The 20440-nt window shown below is 41.0% G+C and overlaps 1 protein-coding gene across 1 annotated transcript in view; it reads left to right on the top strand.

Moving 5' to 3' along the window:
* The first annotated feature begins 15596 nt into the window (after positions 1 to 15596).
* The window catches only part of KCTD8 (potassium channel tetramerization domain containing 8), a 104149-nt gene continuing 99305 nt past the window's right edge, over positions 15597 to 20440 (top strand). The window contains exon 1 of the mRNA XM_013949441.2: positions 15597 to 16449. Coding sequence (XP_013804895.2) covers positions 15597 to 16449 — 853 coding nt within the window. The remainder of the gene's footprint in view (positions 16450 to 20440) is intronic.

Below are 20440 nucleotides of genomic sequence, written 5' to 3' on the forward strand. Positions count from 1 at the left end.
AGTTTGCAGCTGCTTCCTTGCACATTTTTGAGAATCATGTTCGGACCAAACCTATCTATCTCAGAGTCCTCCCCGGTGGGTGGTGGAAGCAGCTGCGGGAATGCACTCTGGAACTCGCTGAGGACATCTGCAAGAATGTGAAGATCAGACAAAACTATGGCTAATAGAGTGCTTGAGAAAGTTATTTTCCTAGTAACTATAATGAAGGAAAAACACTGGGGAACAGACTGAAAGAATGAATTGCGTTCTTTAATGATAGATGCATGAATTCTACAAAAATATGGAACTTCACTCTGAGTGATTTTGAATGAAAATGAAATTGTAAGCGATTGAAGAGGCTAAGAGTAAGTTATGGTGAAAGTTTTAGATTGTCAGTAAAGATAAATGCCTGAACTGTTGCTGTTGTTTGCCATGACCTTAAGATAGAATATGAAGGAAAAGACCACAAGTACTTTAGATATATTATCTTAATGCTGTCCATTTTTCAGAAACATGGTGACCATAAATCCCCATACCAAAAATCAATGTGGATCAATCTATCCTTTAGATGTGATTTATAATTATTGAGGGTATCCAAATCTCATTTAAACAGAGCTCTGGCATGCAAACGTTGCCCAACCTCCTTAGCTTGTCTGAATGTTATGTTCCCCTTGGAGTTGCACAAGAACAGAGTGCTCAAAAAGCTATAACACGTTCTGTGGTGTTTTGCAGTTCTGGAGAACTGGGCTCCACAAAGTCTTACAAGACTTCTGCCACACGTTGGTGAAGCTTCTGACTGTTGAAGCCAGAGAGCTCAGGAGTGATCAAAAAGGGATAAAGAAAACAGAAATGTTATAGAGCTGCCCCCTCCCTGTGAAAGGGGGAATTTTTTCATGCCTCACTCTTTGGTCAAGTGCCGGGCAAAGTAACCCCAAAGTCAGAGCATTAAAAGATTTCTGAGGAAGTTTTTGCTTTCTTAGACTTCCTGCACATATGCCATGAAGCAGCAGTCTTTCGCAGTTCCTCCTTCTATGCAGGTCCAAAAGGAGATGGGGGGACAGCAGGAGAGGAAGAACTTGTCATTCTTACAAACATTTCCTCCAATGATTGAAGCTGAGAAGCAAGAAAAATAGCACTTTTGCCTGTTCCTCCTGTAGGAAGACTCCTGGCACTCCTATAGAAAAGTGGGAGGTTACTGCAACTTAAAAGGAAGAAGCAGATAGTAAGGGAAGAGTGAAAGGGGACAAAAGTGCAGAATGGGAGAACAGGAACCAGAGGAGATACAGAAAGGGAGGGCTGATGGTCGTAAATGCAGAAGTTTTTATTACTGTGTGTTTGCTGCTCCTTCCATCGCCTGCCTCAGCCACTGGCCACTGCCTGCTCTGTGACCCTAGACACTAAGAGCGCTGTGGGGATGAGGGGCACTCCAAGACCTTGCCTCCTCAGTGGCATTACGCTGCTCCTCTAGCCACAGCTGACTGGCTCCAAGTCCTTTTTTGTATCTGTTCTTCCAAAGGCTGGATGCACCCAGCTGTGTCCAGCCACACAGCTCAGCTCAGCACTAGATTTATTGTTTCTTTCTTCAAATCAGTCTGATATAGCAAGAGTAACTGTGTTCTAGAAATTAAAAGGCACACCATGGGGTTTAACTCTAAATCCAAGGGATCTATACCCTGACTTTATTTGCATTTAAACAACTTCTTATATGTTATGTCATGTATTCTCCTGTTGGTTACCATCTTCCACTATGCACTCTTCCCTCGCTAATTAATCAATTACTTTACACAAAGCATGCATGCAGGATCCACTTATTGGAGAAAACACATTAAGTTCATATTATTATCTTTAAAATGCCGTATTGGGACATTTATTGGTCTGCCCATTCTCTTCCATGCAGTACCACATGTGTACGGTAAGTAAACTTTCTATTTTTTTAGGCTTTCATGGCAATCGTTATTCTAAACTAGGATGTAGGACAGAAAAAGGACAGATAAAAGGGAGTGATTTAATCAGCAAACCTGGAAGACAAATTCAATCTAGAAATCTAGACAAATCTAGATTTAATTGCCAGATAGAAACCTGTGTGGCAAAATTCTGTGATAAAATATACCTGATTGATATAATGCTCGAGGTTCTGTGGAGGAAAGGGGCTGAAAAAGTCTGGCCATTTCTGGTAGATAAATAGAGAAACCTGGTGATTGACACACGCACAGAGAAAAGAAAACCTTTTGCAGACTCCTAGTGCAGGGTTTTTTCTGGATTGACTGATCTATGTTTGTTGGCATCTTGCTAGACTCTAATTACATTTTTATCTTTTATAAAATCTTTTCCCTGTACTGTCTTAAAATCACACAAAATGCAGGAAGTTGCACAGCAATAACAAGAATATCAAAATGTAGTGAAGACAATTTTGCCTGATAGTTTATCATAACATTTGTTTTTATAACAAGAATCAGGAAGATATAAGTAGCACTTTTCCATCTGATTTTCTAGATCTTCACTTAATGAGATCTGCTAAATAAGAAGTTAGACTGAAAAGGGTTATTTTTTTCTTTAAGTGTTAAACTATTGCATTTAAGAAGGGATTGTGGACTGGTCTGCTGTTTTTTATTTATTTATTTTTTCAAATGGCTTTGTAAAAGGAGATCAGGCAAACTGGGTCAATTAGGATTTTCAAGTTAAATACCCCTGGAAGCATATTCCTTTAGCTTCATTTAAAGCTCTTTGGATTTACATTACTGCATAAAATATCCCCCCACTGCTTAGTGATATGATGTTGTTTTAGATGCCTTATTCTGATAGCATTCTGGACCATATCTAAATTAATCCTGACCCTGCATTTGTAGTTTTGAAAGCCAGCCTAGGTGATTTTGTAATTAGACCCTCCCAGGTAGCAGGAAGCTAGAGCTTTGGATCCTAAGTTAGCAGCTGTGCTCCAGCTAGGTATGTTTATTATATAGGAAAAAGACTCCTCAAATTTCCATTCTCCGCATGACCATGCCTGGCTTCAGTTTCCGTTTCTGGACGTTACTGAAGATAAAGGTTAAAGGCAGTCTGAATGCTGGATCATAAAGATTTGGTTGACATAATGTGCTATAATGATATATTTCTAATCAGGCTATTTAGTGCTACAAAGGATCTTTTAAAAAATGAATCATGACTTGCTATTTGAATATAAATGTAACCTAACTCAGACAACTCTCTGTATGACAAGTCTATGCAGTATAGCAAGTGAATCCGAAAAGAAATATTTGCCGACTGCATGCAGGTGATGACAAAACAATGGGCATTGTTGACCCATGGTGAGAGTATTTTGCTGCTCGTTTGAATAAAAATATGACTTGTATTCCAGTCTGATTACAAAAACCTGAAAATGTGCTCTGTGGCATTATTCACTACAGCGCACAGCATTTTATAGTCGCACTTACCCAATTTGGTAGGTTTAAGTGAGATTTAAGGAGTACATAGGCCCAGTACTGGCTCTTAACATGGGAGGATTTCTTCATTAATAGCTATAGATCAGACATAAACATCTATAAAATCAAGACATGGAAAAACTGCATCTAAAATTAGTTTTGCCTAAAGTCTCTAGAGTATACTTCTGTAGAGCTGGATTTTTTTGTTTCAGGTGATATTTTTATGTGCTCAAAAAATGATTCCTCTCCACTTTCCCTTCTATTTAATTCTCAGGCAACCTTTCTCTCTGCACCTCCTAGCACTTTTTTGCATGATTCATTGAGCTTTTTGTCTCAGATATTTCATCCAAGCGTAACAAATCCCCTCAAGCCAGCATTGGTCTAAAAAAGGCCAAGGGTAAGAAAGAAAGTTATTTTATAACAGAGTTAAAGTCTTTAGATTATTGTTCTATGTTATAATAACTATCAATTTGCCTACTTAGAATAGGCATGCACTTTTTTAAAATCACAGTTCTGATTTAGTTTAAAGATACAGATTTCTTAGGCAAAATCCTATTAAAGTAAATGAGAGTTTTGCACTTGATTTCAGGGAGGCCAGGATTTAATTCACTTTCTTTACTTGCTACGTCTCCAAGAGCTAAATCTCTGTTCCAGTGTCTTTGTCCTATACTGCTGCATTCTCCTTTTCTGTCTTCATATGGTGATTCTTATAGCTTATGGGCACACAGAGGTGCTTTCTCCCAAGGTGACTTGTAAGTTATAGAAAGTAATCACTTTCTTCCCTAGAAATATTCCTCCCAATGAACAGGTCTTAATCCACTTTTTAGGAAGTATTATTATCCATCAGCATGAAAATGTATTTGATGCACTGTTCTTTTAGCAATACACGTGGTCCACCATATAATTTATCATGTCTCTTGGACAGTAACCTGTTCTCTTCTACGCCCTGAGCCCATTATCATCACTGAAAAAACAGTGATGATGCTAAGCATAACCATGAGAAAACTAAAGTAGGAACATTCAAGATCAAAAATGGTGTTCTAGCTCCACCTTTTTCCAAATAGAAGGGTTTAAATGTATTAATCCTTTGCTCATGACACCATAAAAATGTAGTGTTATATGCTCCTATGTAGGACACTCTCAACCACAGATAATATGAACGTGAATTTGACACTATCAACTAATTTTCTTTTAATAAAGTAAAAATGCATGGATGGCAGCCAATCTCTCTACTTCATTTGAAACCAGACTCTATAATGAGTGATGCAGCAGAATTCTAATTATGTTACAATATGGTGCCCACAGGATGAATAATCTGGTCGAGACCGCATTCCTTCTACACATGCAAAGTTTGGCTACCCTCATCCCTTGTTTAACATCACTGAAAAAAGTGTGCTTTTTCTCCCAGATATCAACAGGATCCCATAGACCAAATTCTACTCTGATTTACACCCAGTGCAATCCCACTAGGTTAAATTATTAGAATTTGTTCCTTTATCACATTGTGCCTTAGCACAACACTGTTTTTCTATCACGCATGTACAAAAAAAGATATATTTCATTTGAAAAACTGAAGTTGCTCTTGTGTGTGCCAGCAAAACCTGTCATCAGCTTGGCAGATATGAATTAAACCAAGAAACAGCAGTGTAAGTATTCATGTAGGTCACATTCTGAAAAATTAATCCAACTGAATTATACTCAAGGTTTCTTTCTGCCTTCCTCTCCAATTCAATTACAAAGGGTGTTTGCAGTAACTTGTTGCAAAATACCAAAGCACATGAGAACTAAGGTTGGTTTTAGGATACTTTAGGCAATTGTGGAATTTAAAGCAGCCTCTGGACTACTCTAAATTATGCTACCCTTGAAGAACTACCTACCATATATCCTTGGAAGAATACATGGGTGCAGCAAAGAATTTTCTACATAATCTCTACAGCATCAATAGACTCTGCTAAATATAGTTGCCAACAGTTGTTGCTATAGTACCTTTTTGTTACCCAAGTGGTGTGAAAATACTGTAATGGAACTGAGACCCTTACTTGATAATTTTACGTTATAAAAAGCTCTGAGATGATAAATGTAGACCAGTTTCACTTGCTCTGAGAATGAAATGACTTATATTCAGCTAACGCAGTGGTTTCATTTTTTTTTTTTTTTTTTGATTTGCAGCCCCCTTAAGGAGGTATGGCCTACCATGTAGTAAAATTACCTGATAGCAATAATTCTGCTTACCTCACTTACCTTTTGCTGACCCCAAGTGCTGACAGAGCACAGGCTGACACTGCAGGTGTAACACACATTTGCAATACGCACAAAAGAATAAATAAATGAAGTCTAAAAAACATCAGCTTGAATATTTGAATGTTTTGTGTTTTTAGGAATATGATTTTGAGCTCCCAATTTGCAGATGGAAAAATGAGCAATACCAGGAATATTTCATGATTTATAATAAAAGGTGCACTTCACAGAACTGAAATCAATATGAGTATAATCTAGAATACAAGTTTTGTTAGTCAAATCAAAAATTATGTGGGCATGCTCTTAATTCTGTGTTACTACTTTATTAATATTTTATGTATAGACTTTTGTATTATATTTATTATCTGCTTGCAGCACCAAGTACCTTCAGTATGTTCAATAATTCTATTGAAATATCTTTTGTATTCCCCACAGTACACCAGTACAATGGTACACACCTCTGTGTTTCATCTCCATACTTTTTAATCTCAGGTTTAAGCTTGAGAAAAATGTCAAAATTGTCCTCCTTACTTACTTCTTCCCCACATTCCAGTGTTTGTGGGTTTTGCCATTCTCAGCAGTGTTTGTGCTCAAAGTATTTTGAAACTTATTACGTAGAAAACAGCGATTGTGTTCTATCCCCAGCTACATGCCATCAGCTTTATTTCTTCCACTTAATTCTCTCAAATCTATGACCAAGTTAAGAAAATCCGCCATTATTCCTATGGCTTTCCTGACCTTTTTATATGCCTTTTCATTTACTCAGTCATTTCACAGTCCAGCTGTTCTTTTCGGAGAAGGTGGAGTATAGAATATTCCTGTGACTAGTTTATTCTCTGAGGCCTATTCAAATTAAATCCATAATAACACTGCGGCCTTAGGAATTATCAGTTCGCTACTGTTCTTCATTCAAAGAACAAGCAAATCGATACTTATATGAACATCTGCCATGGGAAAGCACGCAAAAGGGAAAAAAGAGTGCAGATACCCTTGACTCAGGATATTATCCCTTTTGGATAGAGAGGGCTGGCATTTTCCTTGTCTCAACGTCTGTGCCGAAGGCCGGCATCTCTGAGTTTACGTGGGTTGATACTGCCCCTGCCTGCTTTAAGAGGCTTTGAGGAATCCCCATCTCATAGCATGGAATGGAGAAGCTTGAAGGAAAACCAAAACTTCTCTCCACATTGAAGTTACTGGCTGATTTAAGTCACCATTACAACATTTTTTACCCTCCTCCAGGCTCTCTGCCCCCAAATAAAGGGGATGAAGTGATTTTGTTCCCAAATGCTGTTGCTCCTGAGGAAGGCACAGACTTCCCATTTCACAGACTTCCCATGACACATTTCTGCTTGCTTCATCTAATCTATATCCCTCATTGTTAATAGCCCAGTTAATGTAATCTCCCAGCTAGATTTAAGTTATGCCCATAATATCCCACTTTTCTTCATATCACTAGCTCTCTCATTCTCCTACCTACTTTGTTAGACTTCTTTCCATTTTTATATAGGCATTTTAACAGCCTTTTATTATTGAGCTTACATTACTGTATATTAATGTCTATAAATTCCCCATTAATCTCTTATATAGCACATTTCCACCACAAAAGAACATTTCCCCGTTAGCATTTACTCCATTTTTTGTTTTCATCTTCTTTATGTACATATTTGTTGGAGAGACCACATTCAGGAAAGATTTGGGTTTACTTGAATAGGTTCAGGCATAAGATAATATCTTATTGATAATAAGATACAGTCTTATTGATCATGAGATGACAATTCAGGCAGAATAATAATTAAAAAAAAAGAATGGTGCACTGAGATAATTTCTAGAAGTTTTTCCTCCTCCCCCACATAATATATCAAATCAGAAAGGGTTAGCACGAATCAAAGGAGTGATTCATAATAAACAGGGCAGTTGGGTGACTTTTAATGTTTTTATTATATATATAATTGCCTATTTTAATGTAAAAATCCTTGTAACAGTCAAATAGTTATTTACAAGTCAGTAACAGCATTTTACATCACGTACTTTAATATCATAAGGAATATATATATATGCTTGTTAAACTATGCTTGTTCCTTACCAGAAAAAAAAAGTTTGTCAACCACAACATAGAACAGTTTTAAACTATCAACACGACAGTAAAGGAAAAAAACATGGTACAGCATTGCAACTGAAACATACCTTTCATGCTGTTGTCTCCCCCTCATAAGGGCGTTTGTGTGTGTGTGTCTTTGTCTATTCTTTCTAAGACCTGTGAAAATTCTGACTTTACTTTTTATCATCTTCTTAGAAGTGGTAGCAATCTTAGTAGCAATCCTCTTAGTGGAGGTAGCAATCTCTAAATTCCTTTGGGCAGTCCAGTATTTTACTTAATTCTTTTTCCTTCATTGCTTTTATTAATGTTATTTTGATAGTGACAACAACTTTGTGGGCTTTAAAATCAAATACACACTGTTATTAGTAGATATTACTGATTTTTGCATTCACGTTTGTTAGCCTACTGTGCTATTCCATGGAGCCTTGTCACTTCTAGAACTTTTCTTTTACTCTAAAGTTATCATTAATTTATCATTATAATACATTCCACAGCTTGCTTTTGTGAATGCAGCCCTCTGCAAGACAAAGACATTCTATCTTTATATTCTGATTTGGTTTTTCAGTGTAACATTAAGAGGAAAATATCAAGTAGACAAAGAAAGAAGAAAAAATATGTGGAAGTTTCAAATAAAAATTCATATTTCACTATGCTATTCTGTCTCTTACAGAATGAAATGAGTAGACAGTAAGCTCTAAAGCATTATGAATTATTATTTTATGCTTTATATAAATATTGTTTCATACTAATGAAACATCAGTACAACTGACACAGAAGCAAAGACTCCGTAGTATAATCCCTGATCCTGCATTGCATGTGAACACTTTTACATTGATCAGTACTCTCATCATAGTCAATTGGGCTCTTCAAAGCTTGCAAAAGTTTCTATATGTCCAAACCCAAAATAGTATCAAAGTGCTTGCCTCCTGTTTAGGCACTACACGCATATTAATTCCAATGGGATTTGGGTACCTAAGTCAGGATAGGTTCTTACAAATCTTGTTATAGATCTAGCCTTAAACATTTTGGGGTATCAGATTATTGCCTGAGATTTCCTTTTTTACCTATTCAACAGAAATGTCTACATAAAAGTCAGTAAATTCAAATCTGTTGTGACTGGCATTTGGGGGCATGTGTATACATGTTTACATAGCTGTGCATATACAGTATGGTTAGTTATGATATTACCAGAAACATGACAACATTTATTGGTTTGGTGCATTTAAAGACTCATACATAATCCTATACTGAAGAAGTATTGTGTATTACATTTCCTTTGATATTTCCTTCCTTAATAAAGAAGGAAAAGATCATTATGATTGTCCATTCCAATAGGAGATAACCTGCAGCAAACTGGAAGAATCTATATGGCGTTTAGTGAAGCCATGATTTGCACCACTGTAGGGAGTTCCTGAAATAAACACTGCTAGCCTGGATGTGCTAGCCTGTAGGTATATTCCTACTCAGACATCAAGTGTCTACTTAGAGAATTCCTGAATATCACAAAAACAAGCTGAAGCCAAAGGGAGCTCTGTTTATGTAAAATCTATCAAAACCAGAAAAATCAAAACCTTTATTGACAAAACAGCTACAGTCAGACTCCAGCTGCTCCAGCACAAGGATGTACCGCAATACCTGTGCACTAGCAGAACCTGATGTTTCCGGATTTGATTGAACCAAGCTTCCTAAAGAAACTGCAGTGAGAGAATATGAGGTTCCCTATACTGATGATAGTAAAAAGGAGCTACATAAAATCTGTTCTTATAGTAAGTGACCATAGTACACGCTTAATAGTCAGGTGCGAGGTGTTAATGAAATATAACCTAACTTCACTATAAGGAAACACTGTGGTACGGGATATATGTTTGTTCCGTCATCCATTTTAGATGGCTTTGGGAAGTTGCTGCTTCAAAATAAGAAAGAAATGAGCAGTTGAACGGAACATCTATATGCAGTATATTTTTGGAGATGACTTCACATTGATCAACATTTAAAAGGCATTTTTAAAAAAGATAAATGAAAGAAAAAAGGAAAAAAAGAGTAATTCAAGTGCTAAATATAGGCTACACTGAGAAAAGTGAGAAAACTCACTGTTGTACTCACGTCACACTTTCATAATTGTTCGCACTATTACGGATAATTAACAATGAACTAACTCATTCTTGCTATGGGGGTGTTTATATGCGGAATATGCTAAATGTAGAGTTTGCTACAGTGAGATTAGAATTTAGTTAGATATACGTCAGTGTAAATTCACATGGAAGACACGTTTCTGTTCTGAAAAAGAACCAATAGCCTAAGTACTTTGGGAATTTTAATTCTGAGCTCTATATTTTTTTCTTCTATATTTTAATCTTAATGAAGGAAAAGAAAGTCTTGCATTCATATAACAAATACAATAATATAAAATATACTATTCCCTCATGTATTTTTGGATAAAATAATATAATTGACATATTTTAATTAAGCTAGACTGGCTTATAATTCATGGGGTTGTTCTTTCATTTTTTGCTTTGGTATTGTAGAGTACTGTATAGGGAATACTTTCAACAGCTACAGTATAAAAGAACAGGCTTTATTTTAACTTTCATAAATGACTCTGGACCCTGAGAACTCATCAGGTAAAAACTAACGCAGCTGTTGTAGTGAATAATTCAAACAAATCAGTTCAGCCACAGTATGAGAGAGCTGACTTAACAAAAGGAACCTTTGTAGATATTTTTGAAAAATGGACACATTAGCTATTAGTGACTAAAACTTCCAGTGCCTGAGTAGCAAAACTTGCTGAATTCTTCTTGATTAACTTGACTGTGAAAACTTACCACTAAACCTTTCTTGCTGAGAATGCATAATCTCTGAAACATTAGTAACTACTAGCTCCAAATGCAACTTGTATTAGAACAATCAATTTCTATGGACTGTGTGGAAGAAAGTTCCCACATTCTCAGAATCAAGTGTGCAGATTAGTTTCTTCAGATTTCAGTCCCAGCAGTGCAAGTAAATAATCTATAACTCTAATCTAAATGTATGAAATGTTGAGTACGCTTGCAATGTTGTTTAGGTCCTGAATGTACAAATTCCCACAGCACTAATTTTAAGCGTATGAATGCTTCCATTGAACTCCGAGAATTAATCACATAAATAAACATATTTCTAAATTCTTGTAGGATAAAGTTCCAATTGTTTGGAATAATACAGATTAAATATATTTAAAACTAAGTAAACAGTAAAAAACAAGCTTAAAAATAGATGAATTTTGGGACTGGAAGGACTATATAGCATGGAGGACAGTTAAGAAGGAACAGGTGTTTAAAGAGGCAAATATTATAAATATATTGAAGTGACCACTGTTAGGAGAATGGAAAACTGCTCAGCCTAGAGTCTTTAGGAAAGCCATTTCTTTGGAATGATGATAAGAATAAGATGTAAAGGAACAAGAAGGATCTAAGAATTCTTAATACAAAATATTAAAACCTGAAAAAAATGACAGAAATGACAATAAAAAGGAGAAGAGAATCATGAAAGCAGTCAAGGCTTTTAGGGCTTATTGAGCCAAAGTACAGTAGTGTTATAAATATGGTCCTGCTGGCAGTTTGTCACAGACTTGTCTCCAATTTTGATGTTATTTTTCGAGATGATGACTTTTTGAAAGACAACATAATCACCTTAAATACTTATCAGGTGATTTCTGTAATTATTACAGACCTACTCATAGTAGTCCTCTGCAACTTTTTCTGTGTGATAAACTACTCTTCCTGCCTGATCCTGCAATTCAGGATAGAGGAACAATTTCCTTTGACTTCACTGGGAGTCTGGCAGATAACTTTTCTCCTTACTAAAAAAAGTTTGTCTATTTTATTCATTTATGAGAATTAGTTTCCATAATTCTCTTTCTAAGAACCTCTGAACAACTGTCCAATCTCAGTGTTTGCTCTTCTATAAGTTCTCCTTTGCTTTGTTGTTCATTTTCAGGAGGAGAATAAGATATATCTTACAATTTAACTTGAAAAGTGGTCATATATGCTTTGTTTCATGTTATTTAACTATGTCAAAAATAAGAATGTAGTGGCAGGAATCACCTTGGATTGAAATAGTGGACACATTTTTATTTTTATCTTTATCTTAAAGTAAATCTTTAAAATAGTTGTCCTAATCTTAACTGTTGTTTGGGGACAGGTCACTTTTGTGAAGGAAACTCACCTCCATCTCTCTCTTCAGAAACCCTAAATGTTTGCTTAATGGTATTTACTCAAATACAATTACACAGTAGAGATTACTGCAACCTTTTAAAAATGTGAAAAAGCTACCTTTTCACAGGGATTTCAGTTCAAAACCAGACTGAACAATAAGCCCAGTAAACTTACTCATTCCTGATACACGAATTTCCATTTCAGAACTGGACAGTCTGAGTAGCATTAAATACACACTTTCATCTCTGTGTTTGTCATAAGGATGATCTGGGCTTTCCAATCCTCTTTTCTGTCATTTTGCCCTCCCTCAGCATGATCCTCTCAGGTCAGGATTTACTATGTAGCCTGGTCAGGCTCCAGGGCAGGAAGGATTAGAGTGAAAGGAATTTTTTTCACCGAGCAGCATGGCCTGTCTGTGTCCCTCCTGTCTGCCTGGTTTCTGATGGGGTGCTGTTGCTGCCTGCTGCTTGCACCGGTGCGTCTACCCAGGCCTGGAGCTAGGGAATCTTTCAGAGAAATCCTCCCTAACACAAGGTCTTGAGCCCTGCCATAAAACACTCCCATGAATAAGGAAACATCATGGCAAATTTACATCTAGGGTTTTTTCTCCGCTTTAAATGTCATACAGACACCCTTGCATATTTGAAGCATAAAGATATTTACTTATGTACTTATATGTTTAGTTGTTTCTGTTGAATTGGCATTAGATGTCGGTCAAACAGCACTACGGGGCCCTGCTGCGCTATGTGTCTGCAAGCATGAACCAAGATGCTTCTTACTCCACAGAGCACAAATATTTTCTCTCTGTTCCATTCTCATGAAAAATTACCCTTGAGGTTTGTATGAGCTTTGGTCATTGACTCAAATAGAGACATCACTGGGCCTAGCGTGTGCTTATTCACAGAGGAAACCTTGAGCTGACCAAATAACGGGCAGCACAGATGAGTTCAATACAGGAGCAACTGCAGGCGTTAAGTATAAGGATTTTTCAAGTTGCTTCAGGCAATGGCTGATGAGCCTAGAAAGAATGAAGCATTGATTCTCCCTTCTTCCCCTGATAATCCTGAGACGAAATATTTCCTCTTTCTTTGAGTTATATGTTAACATTTGTTTTATACATGACTTCCATCCAACCTGCCAAACTTGGGCAATTCTGTGTGGTAAACGATTTCACTCTAATGTTTTTCAAGTTACATATCCTTATGTTACATATCCTTACAAACTACAAATCACTAGAGAGGAAGTTTAACAAATGGCTGTAGCCATTTGTTTTGGGAGATGAGAAAGAAATGCAATTGTTTCCTTGCTAATGGCACTGCACTTGGCAAAAATAGGTCTGCAGTCTGCAGAGGTAGGGAGAAGAATGGGTGCCGTAGTAGCTCAGCGCTGCTGCTCTGGCCTGAGTTGTCTTAGACGTGGACCAACCATTTACTCCATATTACACAGAAGAGGGCGGATGTGAAACCTGTTCTCTTAGAAATCAGCAAAAATGTTTCAACTGAATTCTTGGGAAAAACAATTTCACCTACAGGAAAGATCAAGACAATGAAAACCATCTTTTCTCACACCTTAAGGATTTAAGCCTTAAGAAATATATGAAAAATGGTCAATAAACAATGATGCCCCACTTTCTTGGTGCCCAGCAGTTTGAATGGTGATTTTTTCTGACTTTCAAGAGCATGTCAAACAAAATAACCATGGAAAGAGAATTTTGCTTAGTTTCTTGCAGTCATCCCTGTTTTCAAAACTATTCATCAGTTTTCAAACCCCAGTAAATGGTCAAGAAGTCAGGCACCGCAGAAATATTTTTCAGCCAAATTTGTACTCTATTACAACACTCACTCCCACGTATTCCTTATGTTTGGAACATAACATATCTAGTTTTCTAGAAGTCTTCACTCAAGTTTTTCCAATGCTTCCACATGGGGTGGCTGGATGGGGGATTTGCCGCACCTAGCCTTAGGCATGTAAAAGATAGGAGTTCTCCCTAAACATTAGATTTAGGGTCTATAGCTAATGGAGGGAGAAAGGTACTACCATGGTTCATCTCACCTGGAAAGAGGTATTTAAGATTGGTGGGGTGAACTGCTGTAGAGATGTCTGTTTCTGCATTAAAATAAGAAGTAGTTTAAAGAACATGAATAAGCTTTGGATGTCAAATGCTCATGAAGGAAACCCACTCTTCTTGATCACCACACACTATGGAAGAGGTAACAAATGCCAAAAGCATTGTAACTGTGAACGGATGTCTTTTATACTAAGGCCTGAAATGGTCATTGTTTAAAGGAAGAACAAGTTGCCTCTGTGGCACAATTAAGGCTTGCATACTTAATTTTTAATCGATAATAAAAAACAAATCTAAAGTGTCCCCATCCATGAACTATGCAGCACAACAGAGTGACACATCTGGCACTGGTAGTCAGAGAAATCCAGCCAGTTTTAGGCCTCAGTTTCTACCAGCAAGAGGAATTGTACATATCTCTTTCAATTCATAGGCACAAATCTGTGCTCTAATAAATTTTAGGAAGACAGACTGATAGTACATGCATCAGAAATCTGGATGCAGGTGAGTTTGGCTCCAACTAAAAAATAAATAAATAAAAATTGAAAAAGTCTACTGTTTAAACAGAGTACAAATTTAGTTGTGACAGTGCCAACAATCCAGATGGCAGCGTGTTCCAAATTGAAATCTGTGTTTGGCACCTGGATCCTAACGGCAGCTGACTTTCCTTTCTGCTCTGAATCACCCCAATTGCACTGTCGAGCTAGAGAGCATGCTAAGCTTCTGCCGCAGCGCTCTGAAAACCAGGACCCCGGTGTGATGCGCCTGCGAAGCAGCACAACGCCAAATACAGCATCTGCGCCCCAGAGAGGCCTGTTAGATTTGTACCACCAGGCCAGCTGAATACCGGCTTCTTTCATGCCGTCAGTTAAATTCCCCCCTTTCCTTTCGGGAAAGACACGCTGGGGTAGTGCAGGCGGTGAAAAACGCTGTCACGCGCATCCTGCTGGATGCTCCTCTTTGACGGACTACCCTCATTCCCGCTGTAAAATTCCGCAAGCGCCGAGTGGCGCCACAGCGTACGGGAGGCAGAGAGATTTGGGGGCGGCTGAGAGATTTGGGGGGGGCCCAAACCAAAACAAAAGCCACCCACCGAGGCGAAGGGGAGGAGCCGCGGCGGGGGCTCGGTTCTCCCCGGGCTGCGCCTGGCAGCGCGGCAGCGCTTTGCCAAGTGGCAGCACGGCCCCGCGCCCCCCGCGCCCCGCGTCCGCCGCCGCCGCCGCCGCCTTCGGGCGGAGCACGGGGCCGGGCACTCGCGGCGGCCGCGCGCAGGGCGAGGCGGGGCAGCGGCGAGCGCGTCCCGCCGCCGCGGCCGCCGCCGCCGGGCGCCCGGCGGGGCAGGGAGGGGGCGCTCCGGGGCTCCCCGCGGGGCGCCGGGCAGGCGGGGGCCGGCGCCGCGCCCCGCCGCCCGGCCCGGGGCCGTCCCGTGCTGTTCCCGTGCCGTGCCGCCCCGCCGCGGAGCCGGAGGGCGGCGGGAGCGGCGGCTCCGTCCAGGCGCTTCCGGGCGCGCCGGGCGGCGGGGGAAGGAGGAGGGGAGGGGGGGGTGGAGGGGAGGGAGGGAGGCCGCCTTTCTTAGGAGGGAGACCCTCCTTCGCGGCCGCCCGCTCGCAGCCATGGCTTTGAAGGAGGCGGGCGGCAGCATCCTGCCCATCAGCGACATGGTGTCGGGGCCGTCGGGCTCGCCGTTCCCCGAGGTGGTGGAGCTGAACGTGGGCGGCCAGGTGTACGTGACGAGGCACTCCACGCTGCTCAGCGTCCCGGACAGCACGCTGGCCACCATGTTCTCGCCCTGCCGGGGCGGCCCGGCCGCCGCCCGCCAGCTGCCCAGGGACAGCCGGGCGCGCTTCTTCATCGACCGCGACGGCTTCCTCTTCAGGTACGTGCTGGATTACCTGCGGGACAAGCAGCTGGCGCTGCCCGAGCACTTCCCGGAGAAGGAGCGGCTCCTGCGGGAGGCCGAGTACTTCCAGCTGGGCGACCTGGTCAAGCTGCTGTCGCCCAAGGTCACCAAGCAAAGCTCGCTCAACGACGAGGGCTGCCAGAGCGACCTGGAGGACAGCAACTCGCAGGGCAGCAGCGACCGGCTGCAGCGGGCGGCGGGGGCGGCGCTGGATAAGCGCTCGGGCTTCCTCACCGTGGGCTACCGCGGCTCCTACACCACGGTGCGGGACAACCAGGCGGACGCCAAGTTCCGCCGCGTCGCCCGCATCATGGTGTGCGGCAGGATCGCCCTGGCCAAGGAGGTCTTCGGCGAGACGCTCAACGAGAGCCGGGACCCCGACCGCCCCCCCGAGAAGTACACCTCCCGCTTCTACCTCAAATTCACCTACCTGGAGCAAGCCTTCGACCGGCTCTCCGAGGCGGGCTTCCACATGGTGGCTTGCAACTCCACCGGCACCGCCGCCTTCATCAACCAGTACCGGGAAGACAAGATCTGGAGCAGCTACACCGAGTACATCTTCTTCAGTAAGTGCTGCCCCGCGCCCCGCCGCCCCAGCTCACCCGGCGGCGGGCAGGCCGGCCCGGACCTCCCCCGGGGGGAGCGCTGAGTTAAAAACACATCTGCAGCCCCCGGCCCAGACCAACGTGTAGCTCGAGGGAGATTGGCGCCCTCACCCCAACACTTCTGATTTTATTCTCTGCTTTTTTTTTGGGGGGGGGGGCAGACAGGGCTGCGAGTTCCCCCCTCCGAAGTGCGGCGGGGGAGGGGAGGGCAGCGGAGGGCAGCAGCTCCCGCACGCCCGGGGCTGCTGCCGCCGGTGCCGCGGCGGGGCGCGGAGCGCGGCGGGGCGCGGGCTCAGCCGGCACTGGCGCCGCTCCGCCCGAGCGCCGCTCCGCGAGGTTGCGGCGCGGAGCCGGGAGCGAGGAAGCGCTTTAATATTTTATCGCTACGTTTCCTTCCGTTCCCATTAGCGGCGGGGTGAGCACGCTGCATCGGGGGTCGCTTGCGGTGAGGGGAGAGCCAGCTTTCCGAGGAGCGTGGAAGGGTCTGTCTCAAACGAAAAACAACCCCCCCCCCCCCCCCCCCCGTAGCATGTATACAGCTCTTAAGTAACTGCCAGTTGGCTGTGCATAACCTCAAAGGTTTCAGGTCACTCGCAAATAGGAAAATCAGGTGATGACGGATGCCAAGTTTCAGTCCCACAAAGTGCCTTCCTATGTAGGACCTGGGTCAGAGAGTGGTTTCGGACCAGTAAAACCGCAGCTGGGTGAAAACACCAGCCATTGGCAGAGATTTGTCTTTAAAAGACACAGGTAGCCTTAAATCTCTGTAATATGCTTGCAGAGTTGAGTAAGCCTTTGGAAGAGAGAATCGTTTTCTGTTCAGTTTTTTTCCTCCTGCGTTTGCGTGCTCTTGCATTACCTGAGCGCGGCAGGGATGGTTTTGTGAAGCATCTCTCTGCCTCCGTGGTGTGGTGGGAGATACAGCCTCTAACTTCACCAGTACTGGAGTTAAACAGAAGCAACCTGTTTTGTGTTCAGAACTGTATCTAGGCACAGTATTTAACAGAGGAGGGAGATGCGACCAGCTCTCTTGTCAGAGGAGAAATTAATTGAACAGCTTACACTGCAGTATATTAGGGGGGGTGGTGAGCACCCTTTGCTGAACAGAATTAAGTATTTTAAATACAATCTTCAAAACTATAATAAAACAGTTTTTGAAGATTAACTGCATAACCTGTCAAGCATGTCATATTTAATTAAGAAATGTAAAAACGGAGTTGTAGGAGAGCATTTCGCTTTTCTGGATGGACTTTATCAAGTATTTTACATAATTTTTTAAATGCCCTTTCTGAGAAAAATGGACTTACTGATTTCCAAAACAGTAGAAATTCCTTATTATCAAGGAGTATGTGAAATAGCTTGTTCTCTTTTTGCAGAAATAGATTTTTAGGTGCATAATGGTGTGCGTTCGTGGTACTCATAAGGTTTGATTTGTTTTTTTGTACTATGATCAGGTTGCTCTATAGAGCAGTGCTATAAATCAGATCAGTGTTCCAAATTAATCCCTGGTGTAATACCGCTGATCTATGTGGAATTACGCCAGGGATGAACTGGATATTTTACACCATGATTTTTGTTTTGATTTTAGTCTTCCAGCTTACTATGATATGAAAAGTAAAACAGATAGTTAATTACTCAATTTGATACAGTTAGCTGAAAACTTTTATTTTTGCCAGATATTTTTGTTGTTTTGTTTTTACTTATGAGTGCAAAAAAGGGCTCAGCTAAAAGTAGGTTGTAAAAAAGGGAAGCATATTTTAATTTTGTTTGCTTAGCCACACATTTGGCAACCTTTTATTTAATGTGATTTCATACTTTTTTTGTATAATTAGATAATTTTTTCTGAAATACAGCAAAATGGAGAGAAAACTTACAAAATCACCAAAACAGGAAGAGAAACAAAGGCAAAGGCAAAGCTCAATGCCTGAAATAATGCTTTAGTCTATTTTTTTTAATTGACTAAATGTCAAATTGATGGAGACCTTTGATAAAACAATACTTTTTTATTAAATGCCCCAGACTGATTGGATGCCTGCTGTAGCTTTGCTTGACTTCTGCACAAGAATCCATCAGAGGGGCAGCTAACCTTGGAAGCCTTCCTTAGTGCTCTGTACCAGGGGTGGAAAGATTAGTCAGGTTAACTGGCTCTAGACTTTCCAACAGCATTTGGCAGGACTATATTCCTTTCTTCACCCCTTGACAGAACTTGATACCCAAAGAGAAGAGCAGGCATTCCTCAAGTTGTTCCTCAGCCACATTTCCCCAGGAACCCCGAAGATAAGGCAGTGTCTGTTAGCAGGTGGCTGATTTCCAGAGCTCTTTCAGAGAAGGTTCAACCCAGCCCTGTGCCCTACAGACAAAAATATCAGAACAAAAAACTTCGTGAGGGCTATTCTGGTGTTGCTGGTACCTGATAATTAATTGGTGCCAGCCAAGAAGAAACCTACCTAGTTTTCTGTTACACTGTAAAAAAACCTTATAGCTGCATTTGCATTTGTTATTCACAGCATGAACATCCTCAGCAAGAAACTGTTAGTTGTTGGTCAATAATTATGTAGCGGGCACACAGGCTTCTTTTTGACCATTGTTCCTAAGGACTTGTGTACAACTTTAACCATATTCTAGTAACAGTAGGTTGCAAAGTGACTGAAAAAATATATTAAGATGTGTTTGTTTCACCCATTTCCTTAGGTCATGAGTAGCTGAATGAGTTTCTCATTGAAAGCTGCTGAGGAATGTCTGAAGGTTAAAGGTGGCCATTAATCTATATTTTGTGAAATAGATTTCAAGTCTGTTCCTAATATATCCCTAACTTTGCTAGGTATAATGACTGTCTACCACTTTTTTTTAAAATGGGAATTACTTAATTTTCTTAAATGTTGCTGCAGATCAAATTCATCTTGGATACTATGTATGCATCTATTTAATTTATAAATTGCTTAATATCCAGAGATGGATTAGTTGTTGCAGACTAATTCTGATTCAAGAACCAGACGTTGTTTGACACTGCGTAGCAGGAAATAATACTTCAGCCTTTGGCAACGTGTCCTGACAAGTACTGAGACAGACATTCCTTTTTAGTTTGCATAATTCCTATTAAAAATTAGGTTCTTTGCCCCCAGTGGTGTGCAAGCTATCTAGTATGCAGTGACTGCTTCATTTATCTACACAATTACTACACGGCTAGAATTTAGCTTGGCTTAGCGCTGAAAAGTGCTCGACAGATCTGCTCCATGTGACTATTACAAATCCTATCTGTTAATGGTTGATAAAAGAGTAACTCTTTATGTTGGTATTGCAAAGGCTCTACTAGAGCATACCACTTTTTTTTCCCTCTTTTTCCTGATGTGTTGGCTCCAAGCCACACTCGCGTGGAGCCTGACTGCTATTGGAGATCTCTGAGCTACCAAACCTCTCACCTTAGCACGTGTCAGGGTGACTTGGTTCAGTTAATGCGATAGTAAATGCACATGCAGTTTGGGAAACAGACTCCAACTCTTTTGCTGCATTACCATTTCAAGCTGCCGTACAGGACCACCTTATGGTGCGCAGTAGAGGATGGCCTTATGACTGTCTCACAAAAGCTGCCTCTAGCTGGAAAGAGGAGGCCAGAGTCCCTCCTTGCTTCCTGTGACTGCAGGCAGCTCAACAGATCCGTGAGTGGGTCACTTCATGAAGAAAGGGTAAAATTTACACTTTTAAGCTCTTCTGTCTGTTGTGGTTTACTGTGTCTCTCAGTACTGTTGTATAATACAGGACTGCCTGCGTGTGCTATTACTTTTTTTTCTTCTGTAGAATCTAATTGGTCTTAATGGATTTCACATTTAACATCTGCTATGCAATCTGACTTATGGGTGTTGAGAGCATGATGCTCAGCTGGAAGCTTTCTGTTCTGAACTGGCATGTTTATTGTAAGAAGAATGCAGTAATATTCCATGAAAAAAACTTTGAC

This window comes from Apteryx mantelli, chromosome 5 (genome assembly GCF_036417845.1).
Source record: "Apteryx mantelli isolate bAptMan1 chromosome 5, bAptMan1.hap1, whole genome shotgun sequence".
Taxonomy (NCBI): Eukaryota; Metazoa; Chordata; class Aves; order Apterygiformes; family Apterygidae; genus Apteryx; species Apteryx mantelli.